At 38.3% G+C, this 21331-nt stretch overlaps 2 protein-coding genes across 2 annotated transcripts in view; both read left to right on the plus strand.

Moving 5' to 3' along the window:
* LOC140926198 (uncharacterized) overlaps positions 1-8130 on the plus strand; it is a 42483-nt gene extending 34353 nt beyond the window's left edge. The window contains exons 34-43 of the mRNA XM_073375978.1: positions 1-195; positions 333-575; positions 1071-1310; positions 2188-2403; positions 3565-3630; positions 4607-4768; positions 5850-6014; positions 6898-7023; positions 7422-7617; positions 8076-8130. Coding sequence (XP_073232079.1) covers positions 1-195; positions 333-575; positions 1071-1310; positions 2188-2403; positions 3565-3630; positions 4607-4768; positions 5850-6014; positions 6898-7023; positions 7422-7617; positions 8076-8079 — 1613 coding nt within the window. The 3' untranslated portion in view covers positions 8080-8130. The remainder of the gene's footprint in view (positions 196-332; positions 576-1070; positions 1311-2187; positions 2404-3564; positions 3631-4606; positions 4769-5849; positions 6015-6897; positions 7024-7421; positions 7618-8075) is intronic.
* Positions 8131-8570: 440 nt separating this feature from the next.
* LOC140926199 (uncharacterized) overlaps positions 8571-21331 on the plus strand; it is a 56406-nt gene continuing 43645 nt past the window's right edge. Inside the window, exons 1-5 of the mRNA XM_073375979.1 lie at positions 8571-8652; positions 12602-12769; positions 12873-13043; positions 13860-14048; positions 14628-14798. Coding sequence (XP_073232080.1) covers positions 8571-8652; positions 12602-12769; positions 12873-13043; positions 13860-14048; positions 14628-14798 — 781 coding nt within the window. The remainder of the gene's footprint in view (positions 8653-12601; positions 12770-12872; positions 13044-13859; positions 14049-14627; positions 14799-21331) is intronic.

Below are 21331 nucleotides of genomic sequence, written 5' to 3' on the forward strand. Positions count from 1 at the left end.
CGGTTGTTTGCCCGAAGTTGACCGTACCAGACCAGGGTGGTGTGGTTCCAGCATCTTGTTCCATGACAGACGTCGAGTACGGTACACGATGTGTTTTCTATTGCGATGACGGATATCAATTGAGTGGCCCCAGATACACCACGTGCCAAAATGATACAAGCTGGAGTGAGATCGCATCTTTGTCTTGCGTTCAAGGTGAGGATATTGCCATTTGTATAATCTTAGGAAACTTCGAACTTTGCAATAAACTGCACCCGCTTTGGAAAGGTGTGCCTTGTTACTGATATAGTCTACTTCAACCTGCTTAGTATTTGTTTCTTTTCCAATAATAGTATACACGGACCCATGGATTTCGTGTCCGATCGACAGAGTGGAAGAACTTGAACCAAACAAATCAACGGTGGTGCTTGGTTACAAGTGGCAGCTTCCGCGTACCAACATGGATAGCGTTTCCGTGTCTCCAAGCAACTACGATGAGAATTACCCCTTCCCTGTTGGAAGACACCGAGTCACGTGGACAGGGATCAGTGAAAGTGGAACGCATAAAAGCTGCAGTTTCCACATCACTGTAAATGGTAATAGGGAAACACACAATTTTTGTAATCGGAAATCATAGGCTAGATAGGTTGTTAAGACAATTCAGTCTATTTATGTATTACTACAACATTAAAATCCTGATGCACTGATTCCTGGTAGTAGAGCATCTGGACTAGTCACCAGAAGGTCATAGGTTCGACTCCCAGCTACTGGGACTACTGTGATTTTTTTCACCTTCCGTGCCATGTACTCACCAGGATTAAAATTCACCATCACATTTCTAAATACACCATCACCTTTCTACCAGTTCTTTTACAAAAAAGACTCCGTCAGTCGAGAAGCAAAAAATAAAAAGCCATCTTCGAGGAAAAGTAACGACAACAGCAAGTGCAGCCCAAATGTTATTAACTGTCTGACTAATTCACTTCTCTGTCACAAATACCACTTTTGTTGACAGGTGCTCTATGATTAGGAAACTTGATAATAGCATCACCCTGATCTTGAGCTGTGTTTCTGTGTTTTTTTTTCCTTAGACGTGACTCCTCCCACGGTGCAGAACTGTCCTTCCAACATTACTGATAGCACCAACTCACTACAAAAGAGTGTCACGTGGACACCACCAACATTCACTGACAATGTTGCTGTAGTGAGCGTACTGTCCAATCGCGAGCCTGGATTCATCATGGACACTTATACGTCACTAACAGTGCAATACACGTCTTCTGATGCAGCGGGAAACGTTGTTTACTGCACGTTTGACATCACCTTGGAAGGTATTCCACTTATTTCTATGCCATCAAGTTTGAAATTGTATCATTTTTCATATTTATTGTTATTATTATATAAGGTAATTCCCTCTTTTTTCAAGGGGCATCACCTACTGCGCATAACATTGCGATTCAAAGGTGGCGGTGATATTCCCTGGTTGAATAAAGAGAGGAAACAAAAGCCCTTTTTATAGTCAAAATGGTTTTCATAACAATTAAGATAACTCTTCCCGGCTTAAAAAGTGCTAGTCTTAAATCTCACCCCAGTCCCTTCGCGAAACGATCATTTTAAGCCGAAATTGTCCCTTTGTTGTCTTTTGCGATGAAACGAGAACGGTAACCCCCATTTATATTGGTGCTTTTGACCCGTTATAGCTACGTTATAACTACACGAGAAATATACCTTAAAGAGAAAAAAATCTGGATAGTACAAGTTGGATTATTTAGAAATGAATGATATGAAACTCCGCATTTGGAGCCACAGAGTAGTAGGAGATAATGTTAAAAATGTCCATTTTTCCACACGTTTTACTGGAGCGGGTAATTTGAAGTCACTTTACGCAAAAAATACAGCCCAGTGACGGTTGTAAAAGTTTGGAAAAGTTTTGGAAAAGTTTTCGCGAGCAACTGGGAGAAAACACTAAGAATTACGGGCACGAAGGGCGAAAACAAGCACGGTGACCCTACCTTTTTTATGGCAACTTTCATTGCCCTATACATGACTGTCAATCGTACCAAGTTTGAAAAAATGTGGATTCTACATCATTTTCAAGGGAATTACCTTAAACATGCAACCGCAAGTATAGTGAAGTCTAATAGAAATTGATTTCAGACTTCTGACATTGTATCCCTAGACTGAATCCGTTATTTCATATTTTTGCAGGAACGACATGTCCCATAATATCGCATCCAAACAATGGCCTAGCAACACAGTTTGGCCTTTTCCTACAACTGACTTGCAATTCTGACTATTTCTTTAACCCACAACCACCTGGCTATACGGACCTCTTCATTAATCCTTCATATCGATGCGAGGACAACAAGTGGGTATCTATGAATTCAGAAGAAGCCGTCCTTTCCGGGAAACTGGATTGTATGAGTAAGTTCACAGATTATTCATATTTATTTATTTATTTACTACTACAGCAACCCCTAAAAAAGAGGATTATAATGAAGAAAAGAAAGAAAGAAAAACAAATCTCAAAGCATAAAAACAAGTAACTGGTTGATTAGCAGGTAAAGTAGCTCAATTCCGAAACAATGTGTTCAAAATCACTCCAACTGTTGATGGGTGTTTCCATACACAGTGGCCTGGAACCGAGCAGGATCAACGGAGAGAGTTAAGATATGTGGAAGCTGGGAATTCCACTGAACTATAGTTCTAGGATAGGGAGACAGTCTGTGAGAGGTTGTATAGGTGGAAGTCAGGATGAAGGATCGGTCATGGACATGTCTACTTCTGCGGATTGGTGAACGCAAATTTTCACCTGGGTTCACTGCACCTAAGTTGTTAGAGATGCGATACAACATGGTCAGGCGCGCGCCGACTCCTCTCTTTTCTCCAGTTAAGCATCTCTGTCACGCTTGCTAATTGCTGCTATCTCCTCAGTGTCCATCTGGCGGTCCGTCGCTGCACCATTTCCAAATTGTAGGAGCAATTGTTTTCAACGCCTTTACGAGGATCCCAAACAACACTGCGGTATTCCAACAGGGAGCGTAGTATTAATGCTTATGTCTTAGATTTTAGAGTAGGCGAATTTATGCTGCGTACGCGTCTTTAACAGAGGTAGTGAAATATTTAGTTAATTAACCCGCGGAAATGTGTTGCAGAACATGCTTTTCAGTAGCGGCTTGTTTGTCTGATCCCACCAAAAGGTTCTGAAGATTTCAAAACATCATGGGGCCATAAAAAACCGAACGTTCGTACAGTCAACTTCCGTTATTACGAACACCGTCGGGAACGCGATTTCTTGTCCTCAAGAGCGAGAGTCCGTAATGCCGGGAATTTATTTCAGTCAAAAACAAGTGTGTAAATAATGTTTCTGATTTGCCTATTATGTTTTCCTTGTCAATAGCGAGGTGTCCGCAAGGCGAGAGTTTCATGACTGTGAAAGTATTCTTTAGACAGTACTTATATCAAAGGGAACTGACACTATATTTAACCAGTCCTTTTCCTCCTCCAGTTAGATTTAAGACGGCTCTACATATCTTCCATTCACTTTTGGAAGGATCATTTTTTTAAATTTTCTGTTGTTTTCAGAGTATGTGACGTACTCCGGCTCACCCTGTTTACCTGGATCCATTCTGGTAGATGATCAAGTTTGTTGTAAGTAATCTAGCTCTGAGTCGCTTTGTCAGATCATCGAAGAGCCCTTACGTCCTTCCGGAAGCTCGTATACTAGACGCAATATTAGCATGTAAGATGCAATAAATACACCTTATTCGATGGTTTAGCATATAATACGTGCGGATATTTTGCGAGTTGCGTAGTATTGTTCCGAGCCCTTCAAGGGCGAGGAAAAATAAGAGCAATGAGCAAAATGTCCGCTCGTATTATGTGCTAAGCCATCGAATAAGAGGTTTATTATTCCACTACAAAAAAAAATTGTTATTTTGTAATTGGCTTCTATTTTGGGGGTAAGAGTATTCAGAAACATCCTGATTCCGTCTGTGAGAATGACGTTAACAATGAGCAAAATTTTCGCGCGTATTATATGCCAAACCATTGAATGAGAGGTTAATTATTCTACTGCAAAAGAAGAAGAAGTTATTTTGGCTTCTATTTTCTATTTTACATTTGTCCGCCGGTTCATCTAGTTTTTTGCATCCGCCGGTATTCGCCCTGTTGTAAACCAGATAAACCAGGACACTACAGTGTATTACGGCCTCGTATTTTGCGCGTTCTCTTGATCTTATATAGCAAAATGACATAATAGTGGAATAATAATGGTTTTTATTCGGGTAATAAGTGTCCAAATAATAAATGCGCTTTTTGATAAAATCAGTCATAGCAGCGGGAAAATAATGAAAAACCTAGTGAGATATTTTAATATTCTTTTATTTTTTGCGATGTATGGGACACAGTTTATCCCTGTATTTTGGACAACCAGACTCTGGTGGTCTTGATTTTTAAGACCTCTCGGTAGACTTCTCTGAAGTGGATTATTTTAGCTTAATTGCAGGACATATCTCCCACATGACTGAGTCTGTTGCGTAACTTACAATATTATTGAAGATTTTGCTGATAGATCATCAACAAAAAGTCTGATATATTAATTTTCCTTTCTATTGATTTTTTATAGTAAATTGTCCTCCTGGAACTTACGGTGACAGCGAGAGCAACACGTGCAAAGAATGTGGCATCGGATTTTATCAGGATGAGGAAGGAAAGCCAGAATGTCAACCATGCGCTAAGAGATATTCTACCGCCATTGCGGGATCCAAGAACAGTAGTGATTGTCGACGTAAGCAACTAAGCTGATGTGTTTTCATCAAAATCAATTTAGTTTCCTTTAGTAAATAAATACTTTGGTGTCAGCATGTGCTGTCATGTAACAGGTGCTCAATAGACCATTTTACGAAATCCAAAAACTCACTTTCAAAACAAGGTTTCGTGCAAAACCTTTCTAGTGAAAATGGGTTTCATTTTATTTGCATGAGAACTGAAATAATCATTTTCATAGCAATGGCTTCACACGGCCTGCTCTCGCTCTGGAAGAGCAGTGGCGGATCCAGGGGAGGGGCCCGAGGGCCCGCCCCCCCCCCCCCCCCCACCTTATTTTTCGACCAAAATTTTTTCCCAATTTTTTAAAGACCGCCCATCCCCCGCCCCCTATCTCAGGGTCTGGATGACCGCCCCGCCCTCTCCCCCTTATCTGAAGGTCTGGATCCCCCACTGAAGAGAGACTTGAGGAAACTCAGAAATCGCCTCCTAGCCAAAACATGTGGTTCCCGAAAATGCAACTTAACCTTACTCTCCAAAAAAATGCTACTTGTTCATATTCATACCCTCCTGTGGCTCTATTAATGCAGACTTTCGGTGTTATTTATAATAAACGATGCAACTTCTCCTATCCAAATTTTTCTCCATAAACAAGGTTTATGGTGCACACAATAAATCATTTGCACGATGACGTCATTTTACCACTACGACCAGAAACCTTCAGGGTTTTGCTTTCTTGTGCAAATTAGGGCTTTCGTTTTTTAAACCTCGCTGGGATTTACCCGATTTAAATACGAAAGGAAAATAAAATGGATTCTGGTCGTAGTAATGCAAAAGGCTTATACGAGACAATAGCTTATTCCTTATTCTCAATTAATTTCGCGTGTATTAAAATTCGCGAGTTTCGCGATTTCGGGAAAATCGCGAAAGTTAATGCTCGCGAAATTAAGTGAGAGAGGTAATCAACATCAAAAAAGGGGAGTCCCTTTTTAATGCAGCAAGACGATAATAAAAATAGAAAAATCATGTAATTATGTTATTGAGTTATTCGTGTACAGTGTAGGTCATGGGATAAGTAACATACCAAATACCTATCTTTACAGCTATTTGCAGAACCGGAAAATATTCCACAAACAACGGCGTTTGTCCTTGTAAAAAATGTCCTCTTGGTACTTACCAAGATACTGAACAAATGACCAGCTGTAAAGCATGTCCTGCTGGGACTAATACCTTGCAAAATGGAAGTCAATCAATTAACGACTGCGTAGGTAAGTTGGAAGAGACTTTCGATGACAAGAAGTAGGATTCCATATTTTTTGTTATGGCTATTATGGGTCGTTTACCATTTTCAAAAAGTTTCAAGAAAATCCAGTTAGAAAGTAAATGGAACAAAACGTCTTGGGTCGTTCCAGCGGAAAATTTGCGGGAGCAACGGAACATCTGAAAAGGTAGTCCTGTTTTTTCCGGACGGTTTCTTCCAAACGGGAATTAGTGTTCCATTTCGTCAAAGCCACCGTTTGATACCAGTTTCAGGCTTCCGCGGCCGTTTTTCGGCAAATTGACCTGATTTGTGTAAATGGTAAACGCAATTCCGGAACGTTCTGAATTTTGCGTACATTTTTCCAAAGCGTGGACCGAACGGCTTGCGCATGTAATTGGTAAACAGCCATTGTAGTTCACCTGGGATATGGGTTCGGCTCCTGAAAGTCTGATTAGCACTAATTCATGGTTAATTTATTTTCCATGATTATTTAGCATAGTGTACTTACCTTGCTTTTCTAATAGATCATTTTCGATTCACTCACGTGGTCAGCAGCTGAGCAAGTTTCTTGGAACAAAGGAAACACTTACATCATAAACGATCGAGTTTAATACCTGTGGGATTTCGCCACTGTTTTATTGTTTCAATTGTTTCGCCAACATGGCCGCCGTAACGTCTTACGAAAAGGATTGGATTTTTTTTAACACATAAAGAGTATGGGCTTGAAAATTAAATTTTATTAGCTTCAGCAAGACATTTCCACCAAAGGAAACGTTGTTAGACGTTTACCTAACCCGAAGTTAATCTTGTGCATCTTTCAAGTAGCCAGCCCTAGTTTCTGTAGTGGAAAAGTAATGTAAACCTCTCTTAGATTTTCGTTTTACTTTCAGCCCCTGTCCAGATCACCGAAATTGTTCCAAATGCCGACTTAAACGTAATTGAGAGTGATACATTCTCAATCTTGTGCAACGTTGAAGGAAGTCCTGCACCGGACGCTACCTGGAACAAAACTGCTGGTATGCCTGTTTATCTATAAAATGTAAACTTTATCTCAGCCGTTTATCTCACCCATGATCATTTTGACTACGTTATTTAAGAACTTATATGCCTAAATTTTCATGTACGTAGTGGGCAGCTATATTTTGGATAAACGGATATAAGGGAAAAAAGATTTTTTCACAAAAAATAAAAACTAGGGGACAGTTCCGTCGTATAAAATATAAAATGATCTAGATGGAAAATTGTTGCAGAATCTGGTTAAGACCAATTGGAATGATTCGGGGAAGCGCTTCAAAAACATAGAAGAAAATGAAAATTAATTAATGAATTAGAGTGTAAGAGGAAAACATTAAATTCAGACATAAAAGGGTTCAGAGAGAATTGCTTGTCAACCCTACAAAATTGTTCTCTAAAGGTTCTCTACCCATGGACCGTACCACAATCAACCATATTTACGACCTGGAGGCGAAACTAACGGGTGTGGAAATGGTGATTACTGGAGCAATGGTCTCTGATTCAGGCACTTACGAGTGTAAAGCCACTAACACGCAGGGCACGGTTACCAAGCAAATATATGTTCAAGTAGATGCTGTAGAAGGTTCAAGTAGAAGGTACTTTTGATGTTAACGCATAATGTTGTATTCTGTGGTTAATAACATTCTACTAGCCCATAATCGTTAGTTTTCTTGTTGAAATTAGCAGCGTAAGAAGTGTTTTTATTATTATTATTATTATTATTATTATTAGAACGGTAAAATCGCTCTTAAATGCAAGAGAGGAAAATGTCGACAACTGTTAAACCAATTTGCAAATTGATTCGTGTTACTTCAGTTTTGTTTTCTTTTACGTGTTTTTAAAATATCTCTCTATATAGCACAAAAACTATATTTTAATACTCAAAAATATATTTTGTTCCCTCAGTTTTTTTTTTTAAATTCTAAGCTTCTCCTATCTAGTATCAAACTCAATGTTTAAGCTCAGTCACCAGACTATGCATATAAACCTTAAAAACGTTGACATAGACTGAGTTGTAATTCTCTGCTTTTTTTTATTTTCTTGTTAAAAACAGATAATCTGGATTGAACATAAAAGGATGAAATAAGCATGAACCTAGACGACACCTGATAAAGAATTAATAGATCTTGTCTAAACATGTGAAGTGTAAACCTAGACATTAAATAATAAATTGCATATTACCTCTTTGAATGTTCTTCAATTATTGAACCATAAATCTCCGTCTTCATTAACCTTTTACATTGTTCCTCGTTTCTTTTCTTTTAAATCAAATAATTTAAAGTATACAGTCTCAATATTATTAAAAGAAATTCACTACATGCACTATCTTGAAGTGTTCTCCTGTCACTCAATTTGAAGGTGTGTACACACCGGGAAAATAGGATCTTGTAGGCTATCAATTGAAACCTTAGCCTGTTTTTTTAATTCCGCCTGATTATAGGTAAACTTGCCCCCTACAGAAAGCTCTGTCTTAAAAAAATGCGATGAGTTAGAATTTTCTTTTGACCTTGAAATATGGTTTTCTGATCCCAGCGTTCACAACTGAAACATGGACTCGGTGTTCACTAAAGATGAGCCCACACTGGCCCAATCTCAAATGACTTTTCAAGTTTTCAAGGCTGGCGGTCACGGTATTTCCTGCTCGCTAAACCAACCAAACGCCTCTCGTACTGGAGTATAAAACCGATCCGATTTTTGTATTCCTCTTCAAGTTCAAACGAAACTGAATTGCTGTAACAAAAAGGATAGTTTTCGTTATCCTTAGACTGAACGCAACGTAGGCCATCGACAGCCAAATGAGCTCCACGATAGTGACGGACCATTAAACGTTAATTTTAAACCCGGGGAGGATTCAGACACAAAATTTCATGTAGTCCAATGCAAACCCACCCCACGTGAAATTTCACGCTTTCCGCAAATAACATACCACAGAACATAATTCGAGGACCTTGAATTCAGTATTTTAGGGTATCATCTTGATCCTTTTTGGCGTTATTTTATACCACCTTACATAGCACATCAAGGATGAAAGTACCGTGTGGGCTAGCTGCGGTTCAAAAATTTTACACTTTTGTTCTTGTCTGTTACTCCCGACTGGCTTCATATTGCTGTTTTATACTATATTTCACTTTTTAATTTGATATAACCTCACGGATAAAAGAAAGATTTTGTAACGTCTAGTCTTGACATCAGCTTCTGATGACCGCCAAAAAATACTAATTCGGTAGCTATCTTATTATTAAAAGAAAATTCTAAAATTATGCTTAGGCGTAAATGATAAACATTCGGCAAGAAAGCAAGTTGTACCAAATTAGGTAACAACCTAAGGCTTGACTTGATAAAGTCGTTTGTCGTAATGTTACGGTTTTAAATTGGAGAAGATCATTTCCAGCAGAAACTGTACGTAGATGGATTGTTTGTTTCTACTTGTTTTGAAACATGAATTTCAAATAGAAAATTTTAAATACAATATAAACAATTTTTCCTCCAGAATCACACAGTTATTTTTTTTTTAAAAAATAGAAAAATTGTTATCATCACCTTTAATGTTCAGATATAATGATTTTCAATTCAAAAAGTAAGGCACTGAGAACTGTATTAAAAACTTTTTGCAACTCTTGAGAAAACGACGGTTTAAGGTTTTGTTTAGTTTTTTGGTCAATAAAGAGACAATTGTATAGTAATAGCTCTGGTGCCATTGTTTTGTAAGGTGGGTAAACAGATGTTGATGCGTTAAAATCTTACCGCGCAATAATAAAGAGAAAGAAAAAAAATCTTTTTGTCGAAATTTTTATGCTCACAAGAATTGTTCAACGTCTTATTAAACAACTTCATTTTCTTCTAATTTAAAAATATTAACCCTTTAGTTCCTTTATTGGCGACCACCAGCTGGCCGCGAAAAAAAGACCTCCCAGCTTTTAACCAAATTCTTCTTTTGCCTGGTCCCCGTTGTCCTCTGTATTTCACGTCGAGTATTCACCAGAAGTTTTACTCTTTTTAAAGAGTAAAACTAAAAAGGGTAAAACTTCTGGTGTTAACGATCGCTGAGACCTTGCTTGTGTTCTCCATACAATTATTTTTTTTTTGGTCAAACAATTCCAGGTGGCCACCGCAATAATGTCGCAAAAGTAACACACAAATGACGCCACGATTACTTTCCTATTGTAATTGTTGAAGACAAATCTCCATCTTCTAGCGCTTTTTAAAACGCGTCAGTGGCTAAAAACACTCCTATAATGGGACTTTTTATCTTGATGGGTTAGTTTTCATTATTGTCCTTGTGGATGACGAATTGAGTGTGCTAGTAATTCCTTAAGTTATACAAAGTAACAGTTTTCTTTGAAATTGTTTATTTTCTTTGGTTTTGTCGGCAGTAAATATTTGAGAACAGTTATCGAATGTATACTCTAAAATTTGAAGTAATCTAAAGTTTAAAACACTAAAGGTAATTAAAAAAGAACATCAACGTCATCATCTGGGACTAGGCCGCTTTTTCGTAATACATAACGCCGGAAAAGTTGAATTATCCGAGTGTTTTAATTTAGAGCTGTCATTGGTAGTCTTTATATGAGTTTATAACAAGCAGCATGAAAATTTAATTCAAGCATTTAATTAAAGAAATCACAAAAAAAAATCGTTCAGATTAGTTTAACGGGCATCTCTTTCGCTTTCTTTCTTCTTCTTCTTCTTATTATTATTATTATTGTAGGCAATATTTTTTTCTTAAGTTTAAAAGGCATTGGCATTACTCACCTTTGAATAAACTCCAGGCGAGCTGAAGTCTGCACTGATTTAAGTAGCTTGATTTCCTCAGTGGACATAATTTGTTTATACATCAAATACTCGAACGGCTGGCTCGTATCATAGGTGTCCATTTTTAATTTCGATGTTTTTCAGTTCAATGTTCCCATATAGTATTTCACCATTTGTTAAACGTTTCCCTTCGAAATTTCCAGTTTTTTTAGAAAATTAAGCTGAATTAAAAATTCCAGTAAATTTGCGAAAACCCCTACAGCTTACAAGGAAAGAAATGTTATTACTATTATTATTGTTTAATATCTGTTTGCATTTTATTGTCCCATACAATAGCTTGCTTTAAACTTTGCTTTAGGGTTGAACATCAAATCAACTCACAGATTTCCATTGCTTTTCCCTAAAAAGGAAGATATGATTTAGACCTAAAATGTTTCTAATATACGCTTTGGATTCTTTGTTTTCCTGTGAGAATGTAATAGTTACGTTTGAGATATTTGTCAACTCTGCGCGAATCGATCTGAGCAAGTATCACCTAGGAGGCTACATTTTCACACAACCAAGGAGCTATGTCTGTCGATCTAACACAACCACAAATAACTTGTTATTCCAGGTGTCTGTTTTTAACAGGAATGAGTTTTATTAAGCGACTTGAATCTCTGTTCTTTATTCACTAGTCCGTTTAGGAGGAGTTATTGGCTATGCCTTAGCCGCCTTTTTTTACAACTGAAATCAATTTTTACCTTCAAAATGAAGTTTTTCCTTCTTTTCGTTTTCACATCTTTCCTAAACTCTGTCGGAGGAGTCGGTGAGTAAGTTTTTTCTTGTTTACCTGTTTTTGCAGATTAGAAAGATGAGGTCGTCCTAGTATCCAGAACGATTAGCTGACCTTCTTTCCGTGACAAAAATGACAAATGTTTTGATAAAACTATCATTTTTCAATTTCTCTACCGAAAGAGTAGAGTACCTTGTTTCACAGTGCCTTGAGGGAGAATCAAATGCCCCAGAGACATCGTGAAGCGAGTTGAGAAAAATTTTCGATACATACTTTTCTTAAGAATGGGTTGGCATTGAACTCGGCTGGTGTTCTCTACTTTTTTTTCCAAAAAAAATGGCCATTGTTTTATAATAAAACCTCCTGTTTGGGGGGATAAACCTTTCAATCACGCCAGAATTGGGATGTGCTAGAAAGGTCAGAGTTTCTTCACTTAAATAGCAACAGTTTTCAATAAGTGAATCGTACTAATTAAAGACATTGTAGCGTATAGGCCACTATGTAGTTGTTAGAAACAAATAATTGGTAAAAAAAGGAAACAAAGACAGAGAAGACAAGGACTTAAACTCGCATTGTCCGTATTCATCTTGTCTTAGATCAGATCTAGAGCGTGTAAAAATTCAGCAGTCTCAGTTCTACATGTAGGCATGTGTGTAATACCTTTGTATTTAGTTCTAGTGCATTTTCTGACTTGGTTAAGTATTTCCTTCATACTACAGTTAAAATAAATAGAACTTGCTGCTTGATGGTAACTCTACCCAAAAAATTTTCAGAGTTACAAGTACATTAACACACAAACGATCAACTACAGTCAATATTTACCAATAGAAAATAGATAGTGAAAATGCTAAGCTTGTTGAAGTCATTCACGTTTTAAGTTCAGTTTTAAGGGTTTGCTTTGACTGATGATGAAGTGTTCACAGTTACCCATTGTTTCAAACACGAAACTGCGCGTCTGTCCCAAATGATTTCAAGATTATTCTACACAATCGTGTTTGTTCCATCCACTTTTCTTCATTTTTCTTTCTTTTGTTTGCTTTATTTTTTGTTAGGCACCAAAGTGAATGGTGGCTGGTCAGGTTGGTCGGCGTGGAGTGGCTGTGCGGCCGGCATTTGCGCTGGAAACCAGCGCATTCGAACAAGAACCTGCACTAATCCCATTCCAAGTGAAGACGGAGCTTATTGCGAGGGAGACAACGCAGAACAGTTAGATTGCAAAAGTAAGTTTTCAATTGATCAGTGAGGGGATAATGGACTGAACTGGTCGGAAGTACTCTTCATTGAGGTACTATACTAACATCTTTATAAAAAATATAATCGTAGTTGATGGAGGTTACACAGAATGGAGTCAATGGTCACTATGTGAAAACCCGTGTGGAGGCTCTGTAGTCAACAGAAGTAGAACATGTACTAACCCTACCCCTACTGCGGATGGGAGGACATGCTCTGGAGACGCATTCCAAACCAAACTTGAGTGTATATCTCCATGTCCAAGTAAGTATGTTCCTGCTTTAAACCATTTTTCTCTGTGGACAAGAAAACTTCCGAAACGTTTGAAACAGCATGTGATTAAATAAATGACTGAAAGAAATACGGAAAATCGTAAACCCTCCCTAGAGTTTTTGATATGTTGCAGTATTTCGAAACGATTTTGCCTTCGGTGGAAAGCCTTTGATCTTCTCAACAAGATTAGGTATATTTTGTGGGTGGTGGCGTGAGGCCTGTGGCGTCACCAAACATGGTCGCCATCTTCCCGCCATCTTGTATTTTACCAAGAATTAGAACTTAGGTAAAAACCGCGAGAGTTGGTAAATTTTGGTGCTTGACATGTAAAATAACACGTAAATAAGTACTTTGTACCATTTTATCCACAATCTTTACTTTTACTGTGGAAAAAGCTGTAAAAACTTGAATTTTCACTCAAAACTGGCTTCACTGCCTGCTACTTATGACGTCATATCTTGTAACCACAGAAACTGATCATCACTAAACTTGTCTCAAAATGCGCGCGAGGGATAAACAAACAGCTTCTGAAAATGTCAGGTGCTGTCGTTTTATCGTCTAGGAGACAACTCAGGAAAATATTGGATGGGGGGGGGGGCAGTCACCCCCTCCCCTTGTACGTTCGAGAGTTAATGTGACTATTTCAAATACCAAGTGCAATCTTAAGTTCAAGTAATTAGAGGCATACACTTTTTTTTTTCTTCAAGTTGTATTTGCTGAATATCACCCTGCCAGTTTTGAGTGAGATACCTATAATTTAAGCTAGCAAGAGGAGCCTAAAGTATTCCACCTTAAATCTTGAATTAGTTGGTCCTCTTGACGGTGAGTGGGGAGACTGGAGTCCATGGACGCAGTGCTCACAAACCTGTGGAATACCAGGAGGAAGCATTCTAAGAAGAACACGATTGTGCAATCAGCCTCCTCCAATGAATGGCGGGAAGCCCTGTGAGGGTAACGATACTGAAACAGCGAGATCATGTTTTGCGCCTTGTCCAGGTGTGTCTTTCGTAACAAAAAAAACAAACATTTCCTCTCCTTCTGGGACTATGAGGATGTCTTTTATTTATTCATTTATTTATTCTTTTTTTTTTTTTTTCACAAAAACCGGCAGGGAAATTAGTTTTATCGAAGTACAGAAAAACGCGTTTAAATTGAAATATTGCTTCTTTTCCAGTTTTGAGGCTACTTTTGTATAGGTTTTAAATCAACCCCAGAAAAAGACATGACATTTTTGTGACGGACTGGTAATTGCAAATACACAACATCAGCCTCTAAATTTATATTTTGTTTATACAAAACGTGCCAAGTAGAGTGTTTCCACGCATTAACGCCGCTAAAAAGTCTCAATAAGGCGGGTCGGGAAGGGGAAGGTTTCTTAAAAGAAGATAAAGAGCAAAATATATCACTTGTATTAACTGCAGCTCTATTTGACAAAATGATATCAGTTAGCACGAAGAAATAGAAAATAGGGCATGTGCTGTCCGAGATTTTATGCTAAACGAACTCAGTTCACTGATCGCTAGACATCAGTTATGTAGCAGCGGAAGCGTTATTCCAATTGTGCTTCCTTTGTAGTTAATGGTGGTTTCAGTTTGTGGTCAGCGTGGACAACATGTAGTAAGACGTGTGGAACTGGTACCCAATCAAGAAGCAGAACATGTACCAGCCCATCCCCTGTTAATAATGGACTCAACTGCACAGGGGACTACACACAGGCAAAGAGCTGTAAACTCTCTTCCTGTCCTGGTAAGAAAACATACAAATTAAAGCAAATTAGCTGACGCTGGTACCTTAGCACAAGTGTCGTTTTTTTGCTAGGCTAGTTTCTGTTTCGGCCTGTAAGCGAGCAGCCTCTCATAGATAAAAACATACGCATATAACTCAGTTCAAATTAACAAGCATCAGTTTCGACTTAATTAAAATGTACATTATAATTAAAGGTGAGCCTCCTAACTTCACAGTAGGTAATTAACCCTTGAAGGACAAAACAACGTCAAGTCATTGATATATAGATTTAGCCAAGGCTAAAAGCGAAGCTGCCATTAATAAATTTATAATTTAAATCAAACAATAAACTTGTGATCCACAAATCAGTTAACTTAAGTGCACATTCGTGTTATTTTTGAGGGAAAGGCTGAGTGATTTTAGAATGAAACATCTTACATTGATCCTGAGATGATAGCCTTATATACACCCAAAAAAAGCAATCATCTTCGATTACATTCAAGAGCTATAATGGCTCTTGATCACAGTAGATTAGGCCTGGAAAACAACTGAATGAGGCCGAATTTTTTGGGTTCGATAAGTTTACTGTACAAAATCTTGCCAACAAATCTGGGGGTGTGTAAACCAACCTTTTATACTTTTTATACATCACATCTGAGGTGAAACAGTACTATGAGGCGCTGTATTTATCATACAGACCTCGAACAGAATGCAGTATTTCACAATTTTTCAAGACAAATCGCACTCAGTCAATATTCAGGACGAGGAAATTTCCAAAATCACCCATACAGCCAGCCAGTTCTCACTTTTGATAAGCGACAAATTTGCAATGCGAGCTGTAATAGATTGTTTGAATGAACATTGATAGAGTTAGGCTTCAAAATAATAAAGAATTTATTATGGTTATTTTTTTTTATTTAATGGTTTTATAACGATATGTAAGTTAAAAAGCGTTTGATACGCGCTGCGTTTTGAGTATACCTGCAAGCGATGTTCATGAACGGCTGGAAGCAAACGGCACAGTGATTAAGATTGCATGAGAGACTACTAACAATCAATAAAAGGAACATAATTTGGTTAAACATTTAGAGATATGATACTGGTCAGCGGTTCCCCTGTTTTGACAGCTGTCAATCTGTCACAGCATTGATGTGCAATCAGCTTTCTCCTGGGCTTCCAAACTAACTAGAAAGTGTGAGAGTAAACATTGGCTTCCCTGTGGTGCGGACGGACGGTCGCTCGCTCGGTGTACGGTCAAGCGGTTACCAAATTTTCTGGGATAGGTAGATTTACTTAGCTTTGGGGCTCTGGAGCTCCGCTACTAAAAGTTATAGGAAAATTAAAAATTTATCGAGCATGGAAAATATATCAACATTACACTCTTTTGGGTTTTGCGATGTTACAATATTTTATAGTCAAATACTGATCCTTTCAGTCAAATTTTTACACATTTAGTTTAAGCCATTCTTTCACTGAGGTTTTAATATATCCCCGTTAGTTGGGTTACGGAGATTACATATGTATCCGACGAGCCCAACAAACTGGGTAGAAGTATCACCGTTTATCGCGACAGAGGTTCCTTTTTACGATCTAAAAAATTTCTGCCCCTTTAAAATGAATAAATAAATACATTCAGCAAAGCATATTAAAAAGCCTAAATTAAGCAGTCTCCGTTGGAGATATTTTTTTTAATTAACAGGAACTGCTAAAATAAGGAACTTTACCTTTGCCCCTCATTCTACGTATTTTCTTTGTGACTCAGGAAAGCCCAGGTTTTTTTGAATTGTAAACTTCTTCTTGTTTTCTTTTTTCTCTTACATCTTACCTTTTTTGCTGTTAACTTTAAAGAATAGAAATGAACTGACACGAAATATATGTTGTAGTTATTATTATTATTTTTTTACCTCAGGTTTTTTTTTTCTTTTGTTCTTGGGTGTGGCAAAATAATGTATGCTAATAAAGTCGAGACAAAAGAAAAACCAAAAATTAAAAAAATATCTACTACATATACGCATAGTTTGAAAGCTTTGCATTTTTTGCAGCAAAAAAAGCTGATCATCCAACTGTGTTGCAGTTATTTTTTTGTATAAGCTAATTTTTGCTCAGTCCTCTGTCATCGAGTGCGGTAATGTGTGCCAATGAGTTTGAAACAAAGAAAACAACAAAATTTAAAATAAAATGAAATTTAAAAAAAAACTGCAAAAGATGCATTAACTTTAAGCGGCTTGGTGTTATTTTTCACGCAAAAGCTGAATTAAATGCTCTCATAGACGTTTTGTCGCAAATCAAATATTGACTTTCTGATATTAGTTGTCAAATTGCATAGCTCATGGCACGAAATGGTAACTTTACTGTTCGATAAAGCTGGCGTAATGCTACCGTAAAGACATGCTTTAAGCACCTTTGCGCAATTTGTAAAGGTTAACTTTACGGATGTTTACGCGGACGCGCAAGTCTTGGTAAGTGTCCAACTTTACAGCGCCTTATTGTTCAGTAAAACTGGAGTAAAGAAGTGATTTATACTGACTTACGTTGTGTAAAGATTCTCTTTATAACGCTTTACGGTAAGCTATATGAGCTTTACTCCCCGTAAAGCTGAATTTTATAACAGGGGTTTATGGCCTAGAGTAACAAGTCGTGATTTGTGCTTCAGTAGTTCGGAATCAAAAGAAAAGTTGAATTCTACATGGTCTTACGCTCTTCGGTAAGTAGGTTTTTTTTACAGCTTCGGCTCTTTCTTTCCCCCAAAAAGAAAACGTCAAACTACCATTTAGATAACTTTTTCCTTCTACCCTTGAAATAAATTTTTCGACTTTACACGGGAGCGGCCTATATGTCCTATACAGTGTTCGGCAAATAAGTTGATAAAATAGAAATTTCATTCCTACGGCGACACGTAGGAAGAAAGAGTAAGCTATCCACCATACAGTTTCCCTTTATTTTTTTTTTACAAAAAACCCAAACAGGCATCTCTATTAAGCCAACAATACAAAGACAGTTTTTCGATATTTATAACATACTGTTTATTGTAAGCACCAAAAAATTGTAACATTTTTTTAATCACCATGTGCAAATGAAAAAACTGCAAAAGTTCATAACATTGTAAACAAATAACTATGGCTAAGAGAAAATCCTGAAATGTATTAAAGCTAAAATTGATTATAAGCAAGGTCCTCAAATCCCTCACCAATTCATTTGATGCTTTTTGATTGAAGTTAAGATGCAAACAAGTGAATGTGAGACAGTGGTCTTATCAAATGCTTCATACGGACCAAAACAAACAACACATTCACTATGAGTGCTTTCCATGTGTCAGAACTGGCCGGCCAGACAATTCCCGTTGTTATGAGAATTTCACTTTTAACAAAAGCATCCAGCCAGATCAGTCAAGTCCTAAATAGTATGCACAGAGGAGATGGTTTTTTGGCAAATTTTCTTGGAAAAAGCCGACTTCATTTACTAACTGACTGGTCCGGCCAGCCAGTTCTGACAAATTGAAAGCGCTCTAAGATAAAATACTGACTGACCGCTATAGTCAGGAACCTATGTCAGTTAAAAATTTATAGATTCATAAATCCTTACAAAACTATATCCCAATATACTGTTTTATCAAAAAATCTATAATAAATTTATTGAACTCTAAATCCTTAAAATTCTTCCCCGATATGGGATATTTCATCAAGGGAAATTTCATACCTTAAAGTCTGCTCTTCCAATTTTGTGATGCAAAAATATAAATTACAAGAATTCAAAGTTTATAACATTAGAATTTTGCAATTTTGACCTTCTGGAAGGTAACTGGAGTTGAAATATAAACAATCTACAAGATCACCTGGCCCATGCTGCTGAGACGAGTGCTTGAATGAACTTAAGCTAAACTTGCCTCCTTTTCATTTATTTAATAACTAACAAAATCTCCAATCCAGAATCATGATCAGCCACATCATACAAAGTTTTCCTCCCAACCGCCCTTCCTTACACAACTTGGGCCAAATACTTTCTAATACGTGTTGCCATAACAACAATTTAACATAACTGTAAAGTTAAAAAGGTTTGAATTAAATTCTGGTCGTACTAGAAGTACCAAGTTGTAATGGACTCATAATGTAATCTTATAAATTATCGTTGAGCGATTTCCTGAAACTACACCCCGCAACGTTATCAGCATATTTATTTACATTTATTTGTGCACTTGCTTTCTGCTGCTGCTGCTTATCTCATAAATTTTAAATAGGACTTAACTACGACAGCACTACTCGAGTTGATTGCTTGTTTTCACGCGACGAATTTGATTGTTCTGTCATTCACATATAGGGCACCAATTGGTGATTGGAGGAGTCTCCGTACCTCAAACGTCGTGCGAACACCTTCCAGAAAAAGGGAGCTAAATTCTAATTAGCTAACCGCGGGAAAGGAATGTGGTTCGATTCTCAGCAGCCGTTTGTGGGGAGGAGCGTTGCGTGACGACACTAAAAACTGCTGTGTAACAGACTAACTTGGCCGCTGTTGGTTTAGCTTCCCACGCAGGCGTTTTCAGGGGAGCTCGTGTTTCGTCCCTCCCCACAAACGCCTGCTCAACTGAGGACAACATTCCTTTCCCACGCTTAGCCAATCACGTAGTACTTTCCAAATTCTGGAAAGTTGACCTTGACCGCATGAGACTTTAAGAAACCGTCGTGAACTCTAATAAATATTAGACTCAGAGCAGCAAAAGTAACATTTACTCAGTCAGATTTTAGAATTCTCCAAGCACTGCATAACCTTAGTGAAGGAAAGAAAAGAAGGAAAACGGTAACTCTGGGGTCACGTTCTGGGTCACATTTTACACCATCACGAGCTTATGAGTCGTGTTTAGCCTGTCAACACTTTATTTCAAAACTGTTGATTGGTCACTTACCACGCGAATATAACAATGGGAAAGGAATGTTGTCGTCGGCTGAGCAGGCGTTTGTGGGGAGTGATGGAAAACGAGCTCCCCTAAAAACGCCTGCGTGGGAGGCTACTGTTGGTTTTCCCCTGGATAAATTATTATTGGTGCCTGCCGCCTTTTCCTGGCTAGGTGCAGGATTTTTTCCCACATCACCCCTTAGCAAGAGCGCTTAAGTAGCCATAGGATTACTGTAATAGGCAATGCGTGTTTTGGAATATCGTAGCTTACGCCATTTTGTGAATAGACCAGAGTCTATTGTTCCTTATATCGTGCTTCCGTCGTCATCCGGAATCAGTTTTAGAGGTTTCAGCTGAATGTGAATTCCTGCACATCCCGTCAAATACGATGCAATTGTCAAACTGAGTTCACCAACAAGAGATATTGCAACTCGCTAAACTTGTCCACACAGAAGTAAGTCGTGACGCGGGCCGGCCGGCCGTGAGCAAGTGAAAGCAGCCATCGGATAACTTTGTAACGGGCCGTTGCTCATCCAATCCCACTCAAGAGTACTTTTACCCAATGACTGTGCGTAAGTTCGTAATAAGGATCTAGACTGCTTCCTCGATCTTCGCATAAATTACGATTTTTTTGCTCGGGCGGCAGTTCTGGGACAGTTTCCTTATTAATATTGGCATTAAAGTTAATTGCTTCCATATCGAAAACAACTTTAAGATTCTTCTAGGTCTTCCTTGGCCTCTTACCGCTGCTAAGGGATTCACGCGAAAGACAAACAAATACAAGTTCTCCCAACGGCTTGGGCGACACAGCACAGTCATCACTAGCTCCGTTCCATGTGGTCGCTGCCGGAGAGCATGAGATGGTAACAAGTACCAGCAGCAAGCGCATAGACTTAGTGTTCGCCGCGTATCGCAATGTGTAGTTCAAAAATGTCAAAAGACTGAAAATAATGTTTAACTCTGACAGTGTTCCGAACGTCTGAAACAGCCTATGACAGTGTACAATATAAGAATTTACTCCTTGGAAGAAGCTGCAAGCTTAGTGTCATGACAAAGAAGCTGAAATCATCAAGTTCCTCTTGTTACAGGGCAAGACAAGCATTTTGAAGCACTCATTAATCGGATCATGTACGTGTGGCAACCGAGGACCCGTGCTGGTGGATAGGCGCAGCCACACAGCGAGATCCTGTTCCTACGTGAGGTATGGTTCAGTCTCGAAGACGCTGATGCGGTTACGGTTCTACATGCACGCTTGGCACGCGCCCGGAAATTACGTTCTTGATGCACCCTGATGACACTGATGTCTTTGTCCTACTGCTTGCTCATAGGAAAACCTTGACTGCTACATGAAAAAGGGAAAAGGCACGAAGGCCAAAATAATAAACATTTCTATGCAACTTGACCAAGGCATTTTCAACCACTGCTTCATGAGAGCCCTTATCGGTGTAAACTGGATCACAAGCTGTGATAACATATCACTGCCTTCTTTGGTTAAGGGAAGTTGAAAGCAGTCCAGATTTCCCACCATAATGAAGGTTACGTCCGAGCTATGATGAGTATCGGATAGGAGTGATGATTATCCGAGGAGACTTTTAAATTCAACTACGGAAGCACCCATGTGGCAACTATACTGAAATAAGTGTCATATTGGGCATGTGCAGACTATG

The sequence above is a fragment of the Porites lutea genome, chromosome 2 (genome assembly GCF_958299795.1).
Source record: "Porites lutea chromosome 2, jaPorLute2.1, whole genome shotgun sequence".
In the NCBI taxonomy this organism is placed as follows: Eukaryota; Metazoa; Cnidaria; class Anthozoa; order Scleractinia; family Poritidae; genus Porites; species Porites lutea.